At 37.9% G+C, this 24,520-nt stretch overlaps 1 protein-coding gene across 1 annotated transcript in view; it reads left to right on the top strand.

Moving 5' to 3' along the window:
* Window positions 1–24,520, top strand: part of CSTF3 (cleavage stimulation factor subunit 3) — an 86,296-nt gene that overhangs the window by 5,526 nt on the left and 56,250 nt on the right. The window contains exons 2-3 of the mRNA XM_006110279.5: window positions 9,855–9,956; window positions 10,090–10,185. Of these exons, the coding sequence (XP_006110341.1) occupies window positions 9,855–9,956; window positions 10,090–10,185 (198 nt within the window). The remainder of the gene's footprint in view (window positions 1–9,854; window positions 9,957–10,089; window positions 10,186–24,520) is intronic.

Here is a 24,520-nt window from a genome sequence, read left to right as displayed (position 1 = left end):
ACAGCTGCATAGCATAATATATATTGAGTTTAAGGGTTTTTTCCTGTTAGAAAATTGTAACTGATTTCCCTCCTCCTTTGCCCAGCCTTCCTCTCATGATGTGTGGTGCTGGTTTTTTGCACAGGAGGTATCAAACTCCCATTTGTATAGAAATTGAAGTTTAATTAAAAAAAGGGCACACAAACAGTGCTGCACTGCCTTTTTTTGGGGGGGGGGGGCAAGTAAAACTATCAAGTGCTGGAGATGCAGAACAAAACCAAATCAGGATGTGTTGCATTTAAAACTGATTATTTAAATAGGAAGTAGTATTAGTAATTGTTTTTGGTTATGAAGAATTCAGAAGTAGATCTCATCTTCTAGTCAGATATGAAGCAGAAAACAAGTTCTATTTTTTCAACTAATTCAGTTCAAAATTCAGAATGAGATGAATAAACAAAAATGCCTGCATAAGAGACAATTGCTATCAAACTGGTTTAACACTTCAGTAAATATTGATTCCAGATGGTCAGTCATTCACTTCCACTGGTTCAGTGGTTTGACTTCACTTAAAACCAAGCATGTAAAAGGTTTACTCGTTAACCAGTAGGAGCTGCACCCGCCTCGCTCATCCCACTTTAATCCGTTCACTGGTTAGATATAAAAATCTAGTTTAATTGGTTATTTAAAACTTTGCTAGCAGCTACGTGGCTTGAATATTTATTGAATTTAAATGGTTGTAGTAGATTATAGTAAGTTTAGGCCTTAGGATAGGTTGTTTCAGATATAATTTTAAATAGGTTTATTTTTTTTAAAGAGAAATAACTCAAATAAAAAAATCTGATTTTAAATTAGTCAAATTTGACCTAAAATATTTTTATCCATTCTGTTCTACCTTCATTTCATTCGTTTGCCTCATTGAGACCCCCTGTCTTCTGTGACACTTACAAGCAATTGACTAACTGATGCCTAAATTCATGGGCGGTTGGGTATAGCTGATATTTAAGAAGTTTTTTTAAATTAAAACATTAGGAAGTTGTACTACTGTAGATTAGCTTACATAATTACTATTGTGATTTGTTATGCTGTTACCTCCTCCATCCTTTCCCCCACACACTTTTGTTGCTTTTGTGAACTCTTTGGGAAGAGACTGTCTCTTTGCATATTTGTACAGCCTAGCCCAGGCCTGGGCAAAATATGGCCCAGGGATGCTGTGGGGAGTCCTAGGCAGGCTCTCTGCCCTGCATTCCCTCCTGTACTTCAGTTCTCTGCCTAAGGTCACAGTCCAGCCTTCTGCACCCCAGTCTATTGCCCCAGGTCACAACTGCCTCCTTTGCCCAAATTCTCTTCCTTACTCCAGGCTCCCTTCTGCACCTAACCTCCATCCTAGACCTCTCACCTCCTCCATTAATATCATGGAAGAGTGCGGCCCTTGACCACTTTCCAAATTCTTAGTGGCCTGCGGTCAAATTATTGCCCACCCTGGCCTAGCCCATTTGAGCCCAAAGAAGAAGAATGGCCATAGTATTAAAATACTGATAGACTTGAGGATCTGGTTTCTGTTCTCAGCCCAACACAAACTTCGTGTTAGCCAGGGCAAGTCGTTTAATAGTTATTTCCACATTTTGAGAATGCATGTGAGATACTCAGATGTAGTATCCTAAGAACTATAGAAAAGCTTAGAAATCCATGATGGTGACCTTTCAGCTGCATTGCAGAGATTTTTTTCCACCATATTTTTTCGTAAAGAATTAGATCCCTCTCATCTGTACAGTCAGGGATATACCTTAGCTGATTTATTTTGGGCACACAAGTCAGTGGACAAAGTCCTGGTAAATGTACTGCAGCAGGGATTAATCTTTTCCCCTTGTATTGGCTCTTTGCATACAGAATGTGGAAATGAATGTTAAAATCTTATTTAACTTAGTGCAACTTTAAAAATGCGTGCAAGCTGTTCAGTTGAAGAAAACTGTCTAGCCTTAAGTAGGGATGCAAAAGGTTAACGAGTTACCTGGTTAATCAGTAAGCAGTCAACTTAACTAGAACCAGTAAGCATTACCAATTTAACCAGTAAGGGGACGGGGTCTTGGAGCAGATGCCTGCCTGCTGTAGCCCGAGGGGGCCTGTTGCAGGCCCCGGGTGCTTAGCAGGCTGCTCCAGCTGGGAGCCAGAGGCCGCCCCAGCTTCAGCATGGGGATGGGAGTTGGCTGCTTCAGCTGGACTGGAACAGTCCCATGGCCAGGATCTTGCTTGTAGTTGGTTTACCTAGCATTTAACCAGTTATCCTGATGTTTAACCAGTTAACTGATTAACCTGGATTTTACATCCCTAATTGAGTGATATGGCATGGCAAGCAAAATTTAACTTTGCAGTAATAAGAGTAATCAGAAGGCAGATCTTGTAGAAGTGAAGAGGTATTTGGACGGTAAATATGAAAGGGACAAGTGTTTAGGATGACGCAAAGGGCTTGTCAGCACTGTATGAAGTGGGTGTTGGTTATAGTATGGTTAAAATCATGGCTTATTGAAGGTTTTGTCCTGGTTGTGCAGGTAGTTAGTTATGCTTCTGTGTAACTGTTTGTAATCCATTCCTTAGTTTGGTTGCATTTGTCATCAGTAAAGCCATAGGCTGTGTCTGCATTGGCTGCCTGTCTACACTGACCGTGAGTTCTTGCACAAGTACACTGGCATTTTAATGTATGAAATCAGTGCTTCTTGTGCAAGAACTCTGATACTCCCACTCAGGAATAAGCCCTCTTGCGCAACTGTTCTTGCGCAAAAGGCCAGTGTAGACCGGCAACATGAATTTCTTGCGCAAGAAAACCCTCTGGTTAAAATGGCCATCAGAGCTTTCTTGCGCAAGAGTATCTACACTGGCATGTATGCTCTTGCGCAAAAGCACGTGCCAGTGTAGATGCTCTCTTCTGGAAGAGTTTTTGCACAAGATCATGCCAGTGTAGACATAGCCCAAATGGACTAGGGAGAAATTAAGGAGAAAAAGTTCAAATGCTGAGATCTGTTGAATAGTCTCAAACAGAGGGTGAAGTGTGAACTTCATTTGCTTCTTTACGATGAAGCTTTCAAAAAAAGTAGAATCTGAACAGACTTGTACTGTTACAGCTTGGACTTGGTCATTGTGACTTCATCACTAATGTGCAGATTTTTTCATGTCTGAGTGTCATATTTTAGGCTGACTTAACTATTGAGCATAGATTTGGCTTTAATTCCAGTAGTTAGTTAGGTGGTTTTTAAAAAAACCCTCATCAGCTATTGAGAATAACTGTTTTAACAGATGTCCTGAACTTGAACCATATGAACTGGAGGAGGTTTTAATTTGCCAGACATCTTTCAGTACATGCAAATTGAGTTCAAATCTCAGAACTCAATCTGCTATGCTTTATAGGATGAGGGGATTGAAGCTCATACTGTTGCGTGTGCTCTTGATGGTATTCTAGAAATGTATATGAATGATTTTTTTCATTGAAGTGACTTGCCAAAAATACTTTTGACAGGGGCCTCAAAAACTTCAGATTGAGTCACCCACCTTAGATTTTTTTGGTGTTGTAGGATTTCTCTCTATCTGTATCTCTCTGAATCTTTTTTCCTGCGGAATTCCAGAATGACGGTATCAGTGTCCACAGGCTAGGAGGGCAGACTTAGGCATGGGCGGGTGAAAGCCCAGCTCGGGAAAGCAAGCCCTGTCCCTGGAGCCCAGCCCTGCCCACAGCCCAGCTTTCCACTGTGACCAGGCTGCTGAACTAGGGAGGGGTTAGGGGATTAGAGGGTGTAGTAGTGACTGGGCAGGCATCGGGTGGAGCTGGCAGGATGCAGCAAGTGGGAGGCACTTCAGAGCACAGGCAGGAGCAGGGGGTGCAGCAGTTGTGGGGGCACTACAGGGGCTGGGTGTGGGGAGGGGAGCGTGGGGGGGTGCTGAGTGGGCTGGGCACGAGGTGAAGTTGTCGGTACAGTGGGTGGGGGAGACGTTGCAGGGACCAGGTATGAGGAGAGGTTATCAGGGCACAGGTGACAGGCAGTGCTGCAGGGTTCAGGTCTGTGGAGGGCTCTCTGCCCTTCACCATGCCCAGCCCCTGCTGTGTCCCCTGAGTGCTTCATCCCTTGCTCCCTGCAGCTCCCCCCATTTGCTGCACCCTGTCAGCCCCATCCTAGGCCTTCCTGATTCCTGCTACACTCCCCACTCGCTGCACCAGTCCCTTCCTGTGCCCAGCTGAGGTGAGCGGGCAGGCGCAGTGCTGCATGCCCGAGTTCGGTGAATGTAACTTTCCACGGACCATGGTAGCCACCAATACGTGCGGTTCACTGGCTGAGGAGTGCTGTGTGCAGACCAGGGTGACCAAGTTTAGCCACAGAGAGAGGGGTTGCTGAGCATAGTGAGCAGAGGGCACAGCCCCCTCTTCTTCTTTAAAAATCATCTTCACACAAAAGAGAAACTGATTCATTTAAGCTCTTACTGCAAACAGCTATGTTTATGGGTAATTTTTTAACACTTCAATAATCCTACTGTTTAAGTGGAATTATGTTTAAAATTAAATGAGTAACTGTGGAGTAGGGCTTCATTAATTGTATACTGTAATTATAGAAGAGAAAATGGCTGTACACAAGTGCTGCAAAACATAACTTTACACTAAATATTTTTGTTTCATTTGGGTATTTTTTTAGACATCTAGTGATACCATCTACATGTTTTGTCTGTCTGTAAAGTGCTATCAGACCTTTTGTTGTTTAAGTTTATCCTGTGCAGACTTATCCTGTGCAGACTAACTTGGCTACCCCCTGAAGCTTTAAATTGAAGTTCCTTTGGTTACCTTTACCTAGTAATATTATAATACAATAAGTCTATGACCATTTGAACCTCCTCTACTGGAGTTGGTGTAATAGAGGAGCAAAGCAATTCATAAACTGAAGTTTTGTAGGATTAGTGTTTGGGTTTCAATTTGCCTCTGTCCCCTTTCAGGGAACTGTGTGTTCTATCTACTCTCAGTGTAGGTAGGTGGTGGTCTCCTACTTCTGACTTTTAAATCAGACTGAGCTCTAGCAGAATCGATGTGCTGACAATGGGGAAGGTTCCTCTGCTTGAGGGAGCGATTTTTTTGTAGTACTAATGCTTCCAGTTTCCATTCTATCACCTTATCAAATAGGAAATAGAATCTAATATGAGGGTGTTCCTTCACTCAAAATATATTTAGAAATATTGACAAAGCAGAAAATTAGATTAAGTTCTGTATGGAAAAAATTACAATTTTTAATTTGACATAATTTTAAATATTCAAAGTGGACAGAGTACACTTGCAGTTAGTAGAGACCAGTTAGCCTCTTGTATTGCCTTCTGTAGCAACCTAGGGAGCTACAGTGTATCAGTTATGGCTTTGAGTGAACTTTTGTCTTTTTGAGAGGTCAAATTGATTTAATATATTTTAAAGGGCTAAAACATCAGGAGACAAATGAAGTTTTTTTTTTTTTTTCTTACCCCAAATTTTACAGTCAATCTGCACCATGCTATTTGAGTTACACACATCTACTGGGGTCATTCTTAGGACTGTTTCTGTGGAGCAGCCCATCTCTCAGCCTAAAAAAGACCCTGTTTCTGTAGAGAGAGGTTTATAATAGAGTAAATCCTTATAAAATAGCACAGTCAGACTAACGGGTTTTACTTGTATTAAGTGCACAATAGTGTCATCTAAGCAAGCAGTATTTGCCAGAAGCAAAATTATCTATTTAAAAATAACTTGCATTATTTACTGGAGCCTAAATTGACTTCATTTTTATTAAATAGCCAAAAATTGCAATGCTGTCTGTTGCGTTTTTGGATAACATTGTAAATGTTCCTTTATCTTTAAATTTCAGTAATAACTTTAGAAACTTTCACCTCTAGGTGTAGTGTATAATATTCTTTTTTAACTTGGAATGTGTCAAGTATAGAATTTTGGCAACACATTGTATTCCAATCACGTTATTTCATAACTTCACCAAGGCAAAAAAACCACGTGTCTATACACTAAGCCTTGCTGAAGTTTGTGACTTCATTGTAAATTCCAAATACAAGAAACAAATTTTCTGAATAATTTTCCTGAAAAGTCCTTTTGGAAGTGCTGTAAAACTGATATTTTAAATTTTAAGCACAGAGCAAGCTAGTAAATTAGTAACTCTTTATTTATTCCCAATAAATACACAGCACTCTGAAGTCAGATTTTGGAAAGAGTAGGGATGTGACAAACACTATAACCTGTAGTATAATACTTTTTAGTAAATTTAACAACTGTGGCATTTAATTTCAGAAAGGGGGAACCACATAAAAATGAGGTTAGTTAAATATAAATTAAAAGGTACAGTGGCAAAAGTAAAATCGCTTCAAGCTTCATGGAAACTTTTCGAACACACCATAATAGAGGCTCAACTTAAATATATACTCCAAATTAAAAGAAACACAGTAAGAGAACCAAAAAAGTGCCATCATGGCATAACTAGTGGTGTCCTCCAAGGGTCTGTCCTGGGACCAATCCTGTTCAACTTCTTTATAAATGATCTGGAGAAAGGGGTAAATAGTGAGGTGGCAGAATTTGCAGATGATACTAACTTGCTCAAAACAGTTCAGACCAAAGTTGACTATGAAGACCTTCAAAAAGATCTCACTGAACTAAACTGGGCAACACAATGGCAAACGAAATTTAATGTTGATAAACGTAAAGTTAACCCACATGGTGGGGGTGGGGGGATAATTCCAGCTGTACATATAATACGATGGGGACTAATTTAACTACAGTTACTTAAAAGAGCTCTTGGAGTCATTGTGGACAGTTCTCTGAAAACATCCACTCAAAGTACAGCAGCAGTCAAAAAAGCAAACAATATTAGGAATAATTAAAAAAGGGATAGAATATGTTCTTGCCTCTGTTTAAATCCATGGTACCTCCATATCTTAAGTACAGATGTGTTCAACTTGTCTCAAAAAATACCTTTGCATTGGAAAAAGTTCAGAAAAGGGCATCAAAGTGATTAGGGGTTTGGAATGACTACCATATTAAGACAGATTAAAACAACTGGGACTTTTCAGCTTATAAAAAAGGAGACTAAGGGGTGATGTGATATAGACATCTATAAAATCATGACTGGTGTGGAAAAAGTGAATAAAGAAGTTATTTACTTGTTTCCATAACATAAGAACTAGGGGTCACCAAATGAAATTAATAGACAGCAGGCTTAAAACAAAAGGAAGTTTTTTCTTCACGCAGCGCATAGTCAACCTGTGGAACTCCTTGCCAGAGGATGTTAGGAGACTAGGACTTCAACAGGGTTTAAAAAAGAGCTAGATAAATTCATGGAGGTTAGGTCCATCGATGGCTATTAGCCAGGATGGGTTGGAATGGTGTTCCTAGCCTCTCTTTGGAAATGGATACAGAAGAGGGATCACTTGAGAATTATCTGTTGTGTTCTCTCCTTCTGGGGCATCTGGCATTGACAGACAGGATTCTTGGCTAGATGGACCTTATGTCTGACCCAGGATGGCCATTCTTATGTTATGTACTAAAATAGACATTGCTGCATTACGCTAACCATTTTAGGTATGTTTTGATTGTGCTTTTGGACTCTCATAAGGTGTTTGTGTCCCAGAACTAATTGCTGTGAATTTGAGGGAATTAATTTTTGGGAAGATAAAGAAGTTTAAATGTAGAGATGGCAGTACTTTATTCTTCTAGTCCTGGTAGGCACTACCTCACTCTGATTTCTCTCTTCTCTATTGTTCCATTCCCTCCCACTTTTTTTCTGGTCACCATATATCTTTTTTTGGTACTCCATAAGTATGTCATAGTTTTTTATTAAAGTTTGCTCTTATAGTTAAAGAATGAGACACCTTTATATATTAATTGACGTTATGTAACTTAGTCATGAAAATGAAAATCTAAGGTCATTAACTGTCATTAACTCAGTATAGTTGCACATAAATTGAGAGGGGGGTTGTTTTGCATTTCTAATTAAAACTATTATTGATAATTCTGAATTTCAGTGACTTAAAATCCTAAGAAAATTATCCTAACAATAGTTCTTGTTCCTTTCCAGGCCTGAGAATATGGTCTTCCAAGGTTGGTCCATTATTGGACTGGATTTATATTCTTGGAATAATGGCTTTGGTGGGATAATGCATTCTTAATGCAGTGTGATTTCCAAAGCCCACTGACACGTGCATTAATTGATTCATGCAGACCCTGCTGGTGTGCTTTATCATACTGATATTTGAAACAATTCTACATTAAAATGCATTAAAGAAACTTTGGTTCACACCAGCAGGATCTACAGGCACTAGTCAGTGTGGCAGAGGATAGAATGCTTTAGAAATCACACCCCCATTGATCACGTTTCCTGGGGTGTAATATCCTGTGACAGAGATGGATATTGGTGAACTTGGCTAAAACATTAGTGTTCAGTATGTTGTCAGTATTTGTTGTACATCTTAGCTGCTTTGCCATCTCGTCTTCCAGTAAGCGTGAATGATAGGGTGGCTCTTGCTACATTTCCAAGGCAGAGGTGCAGCTGGGGACTGGGTTTGAGCCTGGAATCAGCTGAAAGGAATGTGCTTCTGAAGCAGTCCCCGCTCACCCTGGGTTCTCTGCTGTGCCTCTGCTTTTGAAATGTAGCAAGAGCCACCGGCAGCTTCTGGGACTGGGCATGAGCCATGACAGCTGATTCCTGGCTTGCACCTGGTCCCCCGCTGCACCTCTGCATTCCCTGCCCTCCTCCCCCAATTGCCTCCAATAGAGGCAGCAAGTGGGGGAAGTGACTGAGCGAGTAGTGACTTGACCACCTGATAAGCATCTGCGTATTGAGGAGTTGCTTACACTGAAAATTTCCATATTTTATTTGACTGAAAGTGAACTGTCTTTGGAAATGTGAGCAAATCGCTTCTCTTCTTTTGAGTAACCAGAGAATAGTGCTGGTGAGAATCTTATCTACTATTAAAAGAAATAACTTCTAAATGTACTTGTTGGAACCAAGAAGCCTTAAATCAGCTTAATTTGTAGTTTAACATAGCGGTGGTCCTCCCATAATTTGGTTTGTTCAATTGTTTTGATTTAACACAGTTGTGACCATTTTAAAGTTACTGAACTTACTAAGAAGAAAATTGTAGGATTTGTAATGTGGCTTATGTGGTTTTTTGCAAGCTTGACATAATTAACTAATTTTTTGCACTTAAATTGATTGTAAAAATAATTAAACTTCAAATTCATGTTGTTTTGCATTTTAAGAACCAGAATCGGATAAGTCAAGTTACGTATACAGAACATTGTTAGCAAGTTTACAAGCTAAAATACATTTCTTATGGACTTAGGCTATGTCTGTATTGCCACTTTTGTTGTTCAGGGGTGTGAAAAACACCCCCCCTGAATGACACAAGGTTTATTGACAAAAAATGTGCTGGTGTGGATAGCACTTTGTCAGTGGTAGCCATGCTCCTGGCAATGAAGGTACCACCTATAACCAGAGGAGGCATCTCCCAGTAAGTAGCTACATAGTGTACTTTATTGTAGTGCAGCTGCAGTGGCACAGCTGTGGTGTTGTAAGGTGCACAATGTAGACTTGATTTAAGGCTATCATACTATTTCTCTAACCTGTTTCACTGCCCAAACAAGAAAACAAATCACATTTCTGAATGTGTGCTTTTGGGAAATACTACTTAATATTGCTGAAAGAAAACTTGCTTTATATTTAAAATATTAATTATATTTCAGTTATGTTAGCATAACAGCTAAGAATAGAAATACCAATATGTGAAATACTATATTTTCAAAAGGAGTTACACTTGTAGATATCATTGGACTCCTCAGACTCTGCTTATAGGCACTTATTCCTCTACTTTGTTCTTTCTAGGCTGCTGAATATGTCCCAGAAAAAGTGAAGAAGGCTGAAAAGAAATTAGAAGAGAATCCATATGACCTTGACGCTTGGAGCATTCTCATTCGAGAGGCACAGGTTTAGTGACATAGGATTACATTTCCTTATCTATGGGTCCACTCGCACTATTTGGTTCTGGAGTACAGTCAATATAAACATTTACATAAATCATAATATTGTAAATGCTGTTTGTTGGTTTTCAATTTTTTAGAATCAACCTATAGACAAAGCACGGAAGACCTATGAACGTCTTGTTGCCCAGTTCCCCAGTTCTGGCAGATTCTGGAAACTGTACATTGAAGCAGAGGTTAATATTTTAACATTCTTTCTTATATAACACTTAATAGGAATTTAAGTTTACACTTTCTGATAAACAACTGAAGTTAGGCACATAAATCCAGGTAAAGGAGGATTTTAAACATATCTTGCCTTTATTTTGTAAAATAGACGCAAAAGAGTAATTAAAATGAATTCTCAAATATTTGGGTCATTTTATGAGTTGATGATTGTTGCATTATGGAATTGCAACAACATTAAAACAGTTTTAATGGTATTGGAGTGCTTTAGCCTTTTATTTACTTGTCGTGTCAATTTATTGCCTCCTGTGTCATTTATTTAGAGCTCATTTTTTTGCTCCTGTACAAATTATTTGAATTACTTTCTATGAATGTTTAAATCTTTAATATTTTTGCTTTCTATATTATTTTGAGTGTCTCTGAAATAGTCTTTTCCAGGAAGTGTGTGCAAAGGACGATGATTTCTAATGTCTTGAAAATGCATAGTTTAAGCATAAATATTGACTAAACTATCAAAATTTCAAGTAATTTACATAACTATTTTTATATGTATAAACTGACTGGGTTTTGTTCCAGATGGCTAAGCCCACAGACCAATTCAAACATATTACATTATTTGTATAGGTATTTTGATTCTTTTTTTAACTTTTTATAGATAATTGATAGTTTATTCTGATACACATGCTTTTCACTGGCATTCTTAAGCTATACATTTGTTAAATATAGAGAAGTCTTTTATTAGTTTAAACTCAACTGCAGGGGATTTCTGTTCCTGAGATAAATGAGCTAGTTTAGTGTCAGAGTGAATAAATGTCTGCAGATTGGTGAGTAGGAATCTGCATGGCAAGCCACATTGCTTAATCCTTACTAGATCATATACATTGTCCAAATGATTTGACACTAAAGAATAGTTGTAAAGGTAATGCAATAAAACTTAGGGCGCTAATTGTAACTGACAATCTTGCATACTGTACTTGAATTATTCCTTATAGCTGGGTGCAAAATGTGCAACATTCAAATAGTCTCTCTGACATCCTTTAATTTGCACTGTTTTGATTCCCATAATAGGTAGATGTTAGTGAGTATCAGCTGATAGGATATGTATGGGTGTCTGTATCTCCTATCCAGTAATAAGATTAGATTTTACAATTAAGTCCACCAGTAGTCCTGTGCATACTTTGCAGATTTAAATTGTAGGATCTATATCTTAGCCTCAGGACTTCAACATCAAAACTCTCTCTCTCTCTTTTTCTCTCTCTCTCTCTCTCTCTCTCTCTCTCTCTCTCTCTCTCTCTCTCTCTCTTTTTCTCTCTCTGCTATCATTAGTACATGTTTAGAACTGTGTTCATTCATTGAAGATGCTCCTAAGTTAAGAGATGAGCGAGTTGTTCTCTAAGGCCTGTGTTGCTTTTTGGTTTATTCAGAGCCATTCTTGTATTAAACTAAGAAGCTTCAAGCCACTTCTGTACTGGGTCTTCTGCAGAAATGGCCTGACAAATGTACTCTTCTTTGTCAGTTTTTAATATCATGCCTCGTAACTAATGAAAAAGTAGTATTTATAAACACAAACACTATTGAAGCTTAAACAGTTTAAGATACAACTACCTATCGGGTGATATTTAATAACATGCTACACAATAACTTTGGAAGGAATGAGTCTGCACTGAGTTAACTATTGCCATGAATTTAGAGTAGTGGTTTTCAAACTATAGATTGCGACCCCATAATGGGTTGCATGATGTCACGCACTGGGTCACCTTGCTGTTGGGTGACCTATAACTAATGGGGTGTTGAGGTAGTCTTCCTGCCTGTCCTGGCACTGCAGACAATGCTACATCCTGGAAATGACCAGTAGTGGTCCTGGCTTGTAGGCAGGAGGGGGGTGGGGGGGGGCACGTGGCTCTGTGCTGCTCCCATTCCAAGCACTGGCTTCATACTCCTGTAGGCCCTTCCTAGCCAATGGGAGCTGGGCGGAGGGTGTTGGTGTCCGTGCCAGTGAGCAAGAGCAGTGTGTGCAGAGCTGCTTATGTGCCTCCACCTAGGAGCCACTTTCAGGGCACAGTGTGGTCCGTGGTGCCAGGAGAGGCAGGAAGCCTGCCTTAGCACCCCCACTGCTTTGCTGAGTTGGAGCCACTGGAGTTGAGCTCACGTGCAACTACGAACACCATCCCCTCCCCAGTCCTGAGGCCTCTTCTGCACCCCAGACCCATTACTCTTTCCACTGCCCCGCAGCATACTAGTCAAGATATATATATGTTGGGTTGTGAGCATCAACAACTTTCTTCACCTGGGTTGCAAGGAAAAAAAGTTTGAAAACTGATATAGAGCATTTAATTACACTTGACCTGTAGAATAAATGGGATAAAATTAAATCTTTCAAAAAGATGAAGAAAAATAAACATGGTTTAGTATTTTTGACAGAGGTTACTTGAGCATGTTCCATTTTAAGCTCTAGTTCTTTTAAGTTATTTTTTAAAACCAAAGTTTTGATTTTAAGTTTGAACTTGCTCTGTTCTAGTAACTTGCTCTGTAGTAATCTATATAGTTAGTGATATGTGGAAAACCCATATTATTGTTCATTTGTCTTCACAATTCTATCTTGTAATGTATAGGCTTCAGTGTAAAAATAAATCTGATTGTTTTTCTTTTTCCTTCTGACTTCATTGACAAAATGAACATACAAATTGGATTATTTAGCACTCTGCCAAATTCTTGCTTTAAACTGCATTATGTATGCTATGAACAGAGAGCTTCAGAGTAACTTTGGAATTGTACATTTTTCTAACAAAGTAGTTGAACCTAAATTAACACTGATACATACTTCTTTCAAAGGGGACTTGAGAGAGGGGCTGGAGGAATTGGTTTGTTTTTTATTGTTGCTTTATGTTGTACAAAGAACACTTTGAATGGGTTTACCTAAAACCCTTTCTGCTTGTTTATTAGATTAGCCAGATCAGAAATATCATATGTAGTCATCTTTCCTTGGTGGAGGCTTTTCGTGGATGATCCAGAAATGTGGATAGGGAATTTCACAGCCCAGAACAGAAGGGGGTGGGCATATTGAAAATTTATCAAGAATTGTGCCTAGTGAGCTCTATTCCTGTGCTGTTTTAAATCTTTTAGCCTACTAGTTGTTCAGTCATCTGTAGTCTGTGTTTTTTCCTGGCAGACCACACCTGAATTTCTAATGTGAAACAGATTTTTTTTTTCCCGTCAAAGAAATAGTTTTCATAGTTATCCTGACACACAAGAGAAGTAAAGATGGTGACAAATTAGGAAAAACATAGAAACTAAATATTTAGTGTTGTGTATTACATAGGAAAATAACTTAGGGTGAAGATTACAACCTGTGGAATCTGTTAATGTGGAATGGCTGTATTCAGTTATTTTCTTTATGAAAACTCAGGTATCTTTATCTTAAGCATTTTAAAATTTCCCTTTAGCTGTTTTCAGGAATTGATCTTATTTGAGTCAATTTTTATATCTTTGAGTAGAAAGCAATTCAAATTAGTCTTCATCACTGATGTAGTTTGTGGGGATACATCTCGACATCAGGGCTTAAGTCGAATTAAACTACGCAACTGGAACTACGTCGATTGCATAGCGTAAGTCGAAATAGCTAACTTGGCTTTTGCGGTATTTACACAGCAGGAAGGTGGAGGAATAACGCTCTTCCTTTGGCTTCCCTTACTCCTTCTGAAATGAGGGTTACCAGGAGTTGTAGTAGGAAGTCCTCCAGGACGTTATTTCAAAATAAAAGCTTATAATGTCAGTTCTGAAATAACGCTGCTGTGTGAATGTACCCTGGTAGACAAATCCTTTTCTCCCCTACTTCATTTTTCTCTCAACTATCTTACAGTTTTTGGAAAGAGCTATAAATCCTACTAAAACATTTACCTTAACTTCAGAATTATGTTTTTGCAGCTGTCATATTTTGACTGTTCTAGTAAGAAATATGTTTTCTGGTGGGCTAATGTAGAATAATTATATAAAGCAGCTTTCATCACTTACCTGTGATAACATTTATTACCAGCAAATTTGAAAACATGTATGTGGTGCGGTAAATTGGGGATACTTTACAGTGCCATTTTTTGGTATTCTGAACCTAGAATACATGGGGGTATTAGGTTTTATTTAATGAAAATTGCTGACTTTACAAATTAATCTTAACATAGATTTGGACTAATCCAAATTGAATAAGCTTCCTCTCTGACTTTGCTTACAGGAGACAAAACTGTTAATACACACAAGTATAAATCCATTACAGTGGAAATAGCCTGACTTTTCACCTTGGTCCCTATTTCTGCAGCCACTTGAAGTGCTTGGCTGAAGGACTTTAGGGTGGATGTTGGGGAGGGGAGAGGGCCATTATGAGCAATGGAAGAAATAACTCCATCTCCAAAACATTTTATCAGACTGCAGTCTTGAACCACTTGCCATCTGTGAACATATAGTTTTAGTTTTATGTAGGCAATCATCTACAACCTGTTTTGTAGCAAGTTGAAAAACAAGTCACTTGCTAATGTATATTGCATCTTTTTAGAAAATTAATATGGCTCAGTAATAGTCATTGTAGTGTTGTGTAACTTGGCTTTCTTCTATTGCTTAGAATTAATATAGTTGATGTCCTTTTTGATGCCTTTTCTGGTAAAAAGACTATTCCTACCAACCTGCTTACCTAAATCCACAAAAATGCCTCTGTTCAGTTTTAAGGGAGCATGTTACAAGTCTAAAACATCCACATATACTGTAAATGTTAAATTAATAGTTCAGTGACCTGGATTCTAATTCTACTCAACTGATTTGGTGTGCCATCGTGGGTAAGTTAAACTGTTTCCAGACAGTAAAATGGGGATCGTACTTACCTACCTCACAGGGTTGTTGTGAGGCTTGTTTATAAGTGCTTTAGAATCCTACAAGGTGCTATAGAAGTATAAAATGTCTGATGAAGCACATGTGGGCCTATAAAACCAGAAGCATAATATATATCCATGGTCTCTGAATTTGATCTAGACTGCTAGATAACCCACTTTATTTTTAGATATTTATTTTAATATTAGTTTAGATTTAATTTTTCTGATGCATTTGCCAAATTTACATGATTGGCAGTATTGCAAACATGTGAATTGGACAGCAGTGAATCTCTGAAATATTCAGGTTTTTAAAAAAAAATTTCAGGGATTTTCATGCATTTTTAGTTTCCCATAGAAAAATGGATCAGCAGAAAATACATTGTTACAAACAACAATCTACGCTTACAAGTATTCTTGATCAGTAGTGTTCTAATTCCAGTCCTGACATTTGAAATGGTATCTTTGAATGCTTTTAGGATCCCTTGCTATAGTCTTAGATGCTCTGGGAAAGTTTACATCTTGCTAATTTCATTCTTTCATGGGCTTATTTCAGTATCTCCTTGTTGGGAGAATCCAAAAAGTTTGCTGTAACAAGATATTTAAACATCACAACCACAGTATAGTTCTTACAAACACATCCTCCCTCCCCTCAACTAGTAAATGCATAGCTAGTCCACGTGCTTGTAACTTCTTTGAGTTCATATGTATTCACTGTTACAGATTTCTCAAGTTTGAATTGTGTGCTTGCACTAAAGAAAACTTTCTATGCATAGAATAGAAATATTTAATTTTAATGTAAACATACGCTTATTTTAAATGTAGTTTAATACCAAGAGATGTGCTACAAGAATTTTTTTATGGGAAGATGGGAGAAGTAGGAGGGCTTGAACTATATAACCCAAGGCTAGGATTGATGGCTTTGCATTTCAACATAAACCTATACATGAGTATATTTAACTCATGCAATTCAAATTGATGTGAGTACTGGCCAGACTGTATCTTCTCAATATATTTGTACATTAAAAATGTAACTTTAATAAAATCATTTAGAAAAATGATTGTTTTTGTTTAAAATGTTCTTTCTTCTTGACAGTATTTTCTTACTCCTAATACTTTGATTTGGGGGTGGAGAGGGGAACTGCGAACACATGTTTTCAAAATTAGTGTTGTGATTAGAAAATGGAAATAATTTCTATGAAGATGAAGCTGATGTGACTCAAAGTCAAAGTAGACTTCTCTCCTTCTGGTATGCCTTTATTGTAACACCTTACCTGAATTAGAAATAACTGTTTTGCTAAATTTGTCAAACTCTTACAGTAATTTTAATAAAATGTACCTATATACTACTTGCTACTGCAGGTACATAGCATTTTTCATGGTCAACTCTTGGCTGCTACACATCCTAAACACTGGAAACTTCTGTCCTGAGCTTTTAATCTCTTTACAACTGTACTACTTATTATCTTTTCTTATTCAAATGGACTTGTTCCTTCTTGTTAATAAATGTTGTTCTGTCTGTGTGTTTATTATAGACTTGTAATAGAAATCAAATGCTATTTGTCTCTTGTCAATTCTGCCCAATATATAAATGAGTTTGAACAATTTACAAAGTGAACAGAACATATTTTGAGTTGTGTAGTATCTGAAATACTTTTCCACACAACCACAACTGATAAAATGTTTGACTTAAAGTAAATATACAATATTGAAGTGGAAGACTGTGTATTTATCTGGCTTCCATAAATATCAATTGATGCATAACTGTTCATTTAAGCTAATTTTAATAATGAAAGAGGGTAGACAAGATTTCCGATATCAATGGTAAAAAGACAATATATGATAGAATATCAATCACTAAGACTTTCTTTTGTAGAATGTTGCCATTTTCACATGAAGAATTGGGCTGTTTGGTATTCTTACTTAACAGTATTTGCTGTGGCATTGGGAATGTTCACGTCATAAGAGTTGGCTACCTAAACACTGTTCCTAAAGATATCTACATTTCAGATCAATTAGAGAACATCAAAATATTATAGTAGTAATCATAAGCCTTTATTAGCTTCATCGCTCTATTCTGATTTTAATAGCAAAAACACAAGCTTTAGCTTTCTTTGCTGAATATAATTTTCAAAAGCTTCTAAGATCTATTTACAGAATTTATGTAGACAGTGAAAACTTGATGCATTACTTTTTTTTGCAACAACGTTTAGTTCTACTTCTGAACTTTCTTTCCTGTAGCTTTGCACAATGTAAAGCCTCTTCCTGGCCCCTTTTATAACAACTTGCAGTACAGTATAGAACTCGGTGCCCTGTTTGTGGTTGGGTCACTTGAATCTGGATTCTTCTATAGCCAACTTTCTTCTTAGCTTGTCTTTGCCTTCATTTTTATATCTCTCTCCAGTTTTCAGCTGGTCGAATATCTATACATACTCCTTGGACTACTTCAAAAGCTTACTGTTTATCATTACTATGTCTTTGCATGAATATTGGCAATAACCAGATTGTAGGCTAGAGTACAACATATTTTCTTAGCTCCTTTTGCAGACCATGAATTAGTGAATTGTGCCCACGAAAGCTCATGATACCATCTACATATTTTGTTAGTCTTTGAGGCGCTACTAGACTGTTCGTTTTTTTTTTAAAGTTTTTCCTGTTACAGACTAACTTGGTTACCCCTTTGAAGCTGTTGAAGGCAAGACAGTGATCTCTCTGCCCATAACTTATGAAGTCATATTACTTACTGTATTCAGTTATGACATTCATTATAGGATATGAACGAGTTTGTTTGAACATTTTCCTTAGCTACAGTATGCTTTGCAAATCTGTCACGTCCTATACCTAATGGCAGCTTGTAAAAAAATTGGCAGTGAAGTGTCCATGACACAAAAATGTAACCTTTGACAGACTACTTTTAATGTATACATAGGCAATTCCACATGAAAAATGGCATGTATTCAGTGAACATGTGTACATTTATACACAAATCAAGCATACATCCTTGTACATAACATAATTTGTATAAGAGCTGATTATATTTTGTAAACTTCTTGTACAATTCAGTGATCTTAATCTATTCCTAAATATTTACATTATGGTATTGGTTTGGGACTTTTTACTGCTGATATTTGTAATCAAAGTAGCTAACTTTTGTAAGTATCGACACACTCTGAGAGCAGGTATTGCTGCTTGTGCCATTAGAAATTTGGTCAAGTGTATTGTCCACCAGTTTTTATATTGGAGCAAGTATGCAAGACAACCTTCATTAGCCTGGCAGGTTTTTTGTGAATAGTCCAAAACTGATCCTCTAAATAAATTGCACATCTTAGTGTTGTGACTTCTTGAACATTTGCATTTTTTCTTCCCATTTGATGTAGATTCCAAGTTGCTTAAATAAGTATTATATGTTAACACAATGAACTTCCTAACAGTGTCTCATCAGTACCGTCATACCTCCTATAAACTCATCAAATAAAAAATTGGAAATTTTTAATGTGGACATGCAGTTTATTACAAAAACACATTTTGTTCCCCTTACAGAAAAATTCATTCTTTGTGGTGGGGAGTTAAATGCTGCTAAACAAGATTCTCACTTAAAACCTTAATTGTACAAAATTCTTAGTAAGACAGCCTGAGACTTGATACCAGTTGAAATATACATGTTTAGGATGAAAGGTTAAATTGCTAGATTTAAGTGAGAGGCTTCATTTTGCTAACTGGCTTTGTAATTAACTCTGTTGCTTAGTTACTCACTTATGTTTTACACAGATTTATTCAAATCTCTGTTCTAGAAGTACAGGATAACAAACTTGTAAAGATCTGTCACTTCTCTTGTACAAAATCAATAGTTTTGTAAAATAATGGTCCTTAAAATTGTTGGAATATGTATGTAAACATGTAATCCTGCTAGTGCATACATGTGCGCTTAATTTTAATGCACATGAGTAATCTCATGTAACTCAAAATTCAAGGATTGCATAATAAATAGCTACTTTCAATGATTATCAAATACAGCATATATTTTTCTTTAATTCTCTTTGGATTGGAGAAGAAATTTCCCTGTTTTACCAAAGTCCAGGAACAAACACAGCTTCCTTTTTTCACATCTCACACATCTTCCCCTTACACTTGTTACCTTCCTCACAAATCAGCAGACTTGGGTATAATCATTATATGAATAAGCAATCTGTCTCAATCAGTGGGATGCAAGGAACGAACTCTTCACTTGTGAGAGTTAGGCTTATCTTGTGCTTCTCCTATACCAGGGTTGAGAAACCTAAGGCCCATGGGCCAGATGTGGCCTCCGGCTTGCCTGGATCTGCCTCCAGAGTCTCAGGACTCTCCCCCTTCCCCAGCATTGCAGAGCCTGTGCTGGCACTCCAGCCCCCTTGCCACTCCACCGTAGGGCTGGAGCACAGTCTACTAGCCTGATCTCTGGCGTACAAAGGGAATTTTGCGTGTGTGTGTTCTCTCACTTGTGTGGCTCCTGATTGATTTTTCTTTGGGTCAGTGGCCCCTGACCCTGAAAAAGATTTCCCACATCTGCCCTTTACATTCATCAGAGAGAAACATGAGCTTTCCTTCCTACTCTAGGAACAGGATGATAGAAGTTCTTGAGACACACTAAATGTTATGTTCTTAAAGACGATTCGGGAGGTGGGGGGTGGGAAAGGATTGTCTTACATTGGTTTTATTTTTCAAAGGCATAGTTTTGCTTAATTTTGAGACTAAAATTGGACCTTGCCTGCACTAGCCATCTTGGAATGTGCTTTCGGTATCAAGAGATCATATGTATGACAGAGAAATTATACAAGTGAAACCACAAGATGAAGTGGCTTTTGTTCAGGCATCTAAACTTCTCTTTTGTAAATATTTATTTATTTATTTAACTGAAACTGCTTTTAGAATAGTTTTTTGCTCTTAGATTCAGCATTCCTGTTCTTCACATAAGGGCTGAGAGCTATTTAAGACATAGTTGAGCAGAAGCAGTGAAAAATTGGCATTTCTGATGCTTCTAAAGTAAAAACATTCTCCCTGCATTTCCTGATTGGTAGTGGGATAGGAATTCAAGCCTGTGTGTGTGTGTGTGTGTGTGTGTGTGTGTGTGTGTGTGTACACCTACACTACAGAGTTTTTTTTTTAAAAAGGATGTTTTTCTGACAACTTCATTTACGTTCACACTGCAATCGCATTCTTTCAAAAAAAATCAAATGGGTGGTTTTCCAACATTGGTAAACCTCTTTCTACGGGGAAGAAGCCTTTTTCCGAAAGTTCTTTTGGAAAACTGTGCATGTGGACTGGGAAGAGGGAGTTTTTTGGAAAGAAGAGGAAAGTGGAAAAAGTACAGGTGCCCTGGTGGCTACTCCTTCCATAGTAATCACAGCTTAAATGTCAGATAGCATCTATTCAATGTGGATGCTATCTTTTCAAAAAGCAGACCACTTTTTCGATGCACTTTGGCAGTGTGAATGCTCTCTTTTGGAAGAAGATTTTTCAGAAGATCTCTTCCAGAAAAGCTTCTTCTGAAAGAAACCTGTGGTCTAGACGTAACCTAAGAAGGCCAACAGGAGCTAAACGATTTCTTGTATTTTAGCCAGAAATTGTACTAAATTTTTAATACTATTTCATGTGTGTGCGCACTGTGAAAATGTATGTATTTAAAAAATAAAAACATCATTGGCCTGTATCCTGAAAAAAGAAGAGCATCTGTGGAGTCTTAAGGAATCTTTTTGTATTGCGTAGATAAATCCATTTACTCGATATGGGGACATAGTGTGGCTCGCATGGATTCAAATAAGCAAAATAAAAGTTTAATCCTGATCATTTATCAGAATAATCTAAATTGATGTTTTGTTACCATTAGTTGGATCTTACAAATGGCTTGAAACAAAGTGTTCATATGTACCATGTTTGTTTTTTTTAGTCCTAATCTTTTCAGTGGGTTTTTGAGAGAACTTGAACAAAGCCTGTTATGTCAAAATACTTCAACATATCATTTGTAGTTGTGTGTGTTTGGAGTGGCGGCTAATTGTTGCCTCTAAAGGGTACAACTTTTATATGCACTATGCCATCTGGATGATTTTAGTTGTAATAAGCTGAAGTAAGATGTACCTTAAATTAAAATTTAACATTATAGATAACACAAGCTCATTATGGGAATGCCTGAGCTAGATTGTCCTATTTAGTCATCCAGTCTTGATTGCCTACTTATAAAATGTGAATTTTCATATTTTACATAGCCATGGGCAGTGTTAGAAAAACCTTATGAGCAGTCTATGAACAATTGCTGTAGATTTGGAGGCACAGGCCCTAGTGCATTTGAACAGCATCACTCTTACACTTCCTTGTCCCCTACCATTAGTTGCTGAGAGTGGGGGAAGGTTCCAGGATTCTTAGCCAAAAGGTAGTCCCTGGACTATTCTACAAGATTTTGAGTTTAAAGCCAGTATTGCTGCCTGAAATGTGTGCCATTCATTAGGACTTTGGGGGCCTAGAACTTGTTTTAATTGAAAAAACAGTTCCTGGCCCATTCCTTGAAGGGGAGAGGAGGCGTGGTCTTCAAATTTGAACACATAGCCAGCACTGAAAATTTATTTGATTTTTTTTTTTCTGTCTTCCACGCTATAAAGATCATGGATTATTCATGGTTTCCCTTTCTCTGCCTTATAGTTGCTCTAGCCTGGCCTTCAGTGGTGGATTTAATTCAGATCCACTGGTCAGTTCAAGGTTTTTACAGGGAACCAGAAAGGGTACGGGTACTGTTCAGTGGCTACTACTGCTTGTTACAACTGTTGCAAGTTACCTCCTTGCTGGATGCCTCTGCTGGATCTGCCACTACCTGCTAACAGAAAATGTGATCTTGACTACAAGGTGTTGCTAAATAGCAAAAAGCAGCCTGGTATAGAAGACCAAATATGGAACTAAGAACACGGAACTCTTGTGGTGTGGTTCTGATTCTGAATTGGGTTTCTCTCTTGACCTATTTCAAGTGACTTAATCTTTCCATCATAGTGTCTGTAAAAATTGGGTTGTGTTATGGAGATATGACAGAATCATTAAAGTTAATAAATTGATATAAAATACTAAAATTCACTAGAATGGGCATAAAATGTTCAGTGAGAAGGGTGACTTTCCTAGTTGTTTGTACGAGCCTTGTAAACATTTGCCGCTATGGATAGTCACTAGCATAGGCATCTGGAATCGACTTCTTCAATGGGATGAGGGGGAAGGAAGATTATTTCAGTGTCCCACTGCAAAATATAAATAGCTGTTCGATTTAGGCAAGCACACAATTTTTTTAGTTACTAATTTTTCATTAAACCTGCATTGAAACTAGGCACACAATAGAAGGGAGATACTAGTAATTTTAAAATTGGAGACTTTAAAGTTGCACAGGCATAGTATAAAATTGTCAATGTGTCCTAGTCACAACAGCATAAATATGCTTTCTGGAATTGAATAGATAAAAACTGTTTTCTCATTTTTGTAACTGAACATAGATGTGATGCTTGCAGGTATAAATTTGTGTGCATCACCTGTAGCAAGATCACTGGCTGTTGTCAGATAATGATTTGTGAAAAAACAATTGGAGAAACTGGTAAGAAGTGTCTTTAGCAAATGTGAATCCAGTTGATCTAACTGTGGAGTTACATGTTTCTCCCAGATTCATTTGATAAGTGGAGAATTTGCAGTTAAATGGGGCTGGAAGGTAGCTTCTTTTACCAGTTGTACTTTTGGGAAAAGAAACTCCTTGATATTTCTTGTCTGTAGCCCTGTGTTCTCTGAGAGCCAACAAAAATGGCATCTGGCAGTAGAGGCTACACTTAACTTCATTTTTTCCTCTGAGTTTCCCTGTGTGTTTTTTTTAAGTTGATGTGCCAAGGCTTGAAAATGAAATGCAATAACCCACTGTCCCAACCCCAAGATTGAAATGTTAAAGTTCTTCTACCAGTGTTATCAGTTCCATTTAACATATTGCTTACTTTTATCCATACTACAACTTCATAGATGCTAGTCAGGTAGTATTAGATTTCTGAGGGCAGAAATAGGTCTCCTACGTATATAGGAAAATACATATTTAGCTGTCTAAAATATGTGCAGTGTGGCCCATTAACTGTTGTATACCACATTTTAGAGTTTTGGAATTAAATTGGCATTTACAGTCAGGAGTTAGTTCCACTGTACAGTAACCTTTTATATTGACTGATACAAGCATCTCTAATTTTTAAATGATAAAATGTTAGTTTTCTTGAATATAGCCTGGGGGTGTTGGGATAGTGAAACTACTGGATTTCTTCTAACTCTTCTGAAGAACCATGTAACTCTTGTCCCTTAGGCAGGGATCATCTTTTTCTTCTGTTTGTGGCGTTCTTAGCCCAAATGCAGTTCTGGTCCATGACTAAAGCTCGTAGGTGTCAGAGCAGGGGTGGGGAACCTCAGGCTCGGGGGGTCGGGGTTCCACTCCAGCATTGGGGAGCCTATGCTAGCGCTGCAGCCTCCCGCTGTCCCTGGGCCTCCCGGGGGAGGAGGGGTGAAGGGTGAGGCTAGAGCACACAATCTATTAGTCTAGGTTCTAGTGTCTGAGGGGAATGTGGGGAGTGTCTTCCCCCTCGGGCTAGGTCAGCAACGTTTTGGGTGGGGTTGTTTGGTTTGTTTTTTTTCTTCTCACTTGCGTGTGGTCCCCCAACTGATTTTTTTTTTTAATGTGGATCAGCAGCCCATGACCCTTGTGTTAGAGTAATTAAATGGGTTTCTGTCCTATTACAGGTCTTATGTACTCTTAGTAACTGGTTAGTATGGTTTAAAACTGATTAAACGAGAGAGTCTTTATAATTCTATTAGTTGCACATAACTTTTTAATTCTGCACAAATACTTTTGCTGTAGATGTTGGTAGATAAAGGTAAGTGAATATTCCATAACATCCAACTCCCTTTGCTTTTTCTTTTCTGTGCTGAAGAAAGCACAAAACTATATACTCTTGAGAGATCATGTTGTTGGAAAATAGCTTTGATTTCTAACAGTGACATTGTAGGACTTCTACACTTGAAAATCATAGTGTTTGTTCCATGTGTGTTGGGAGAAATTTTACACTCTCCTTCTTAAACAAAATATAGACATAAATGTCTCCTATAGATGAATTCAGTCACTTCTTCCTTTTGATGGGTATTGCTCTGAACTATCACATCTATCAATTGATGTTCTCTTATACAGTTAATAGCTGAAAGGTCAATAATCCTGCTCTGGTTGACTGGGTCAGTGACTGCGTTAACCCTTTGCTGTAACACTTTCTCATGGCTCTTGGAAAAGTCTGTTTATACTGATATACTAGGTCAGTCCTTCATGAAGATATTTTGCAACAAATGGCCAGACCTGGAAGCACCGTGTCTCTCAAAGCTTGGACTAAGTTCTAAATGAGGTATCATCACTTTTCTGAGTCCTTTCAGACCGTCTACCCTTGCTGTAAACTTGGATTTTGAGTTTGAACGCTTTGGGTGC

Source organism: Pelodiscus sinensis, chromosome 5 (assembly GCF_052426305.1).
Source record: "Pelodiscus sinensis isolate ZL-2025 chromosome 5, ASM5242630v1, whole genome shotgun sequence".
In the NCBI taxonomy this organism is placed as follows: domain Eukaryota; kingdom Metazoa; phylum Chordata; order Testudines; family Trionychidae; genus Pelodiscus; species Pelodiscus sinensis.
Note: the sequence above shows the minus strand (reverse complement) of the source record. Positions and strands in the feature narration are given on the sequence as shown.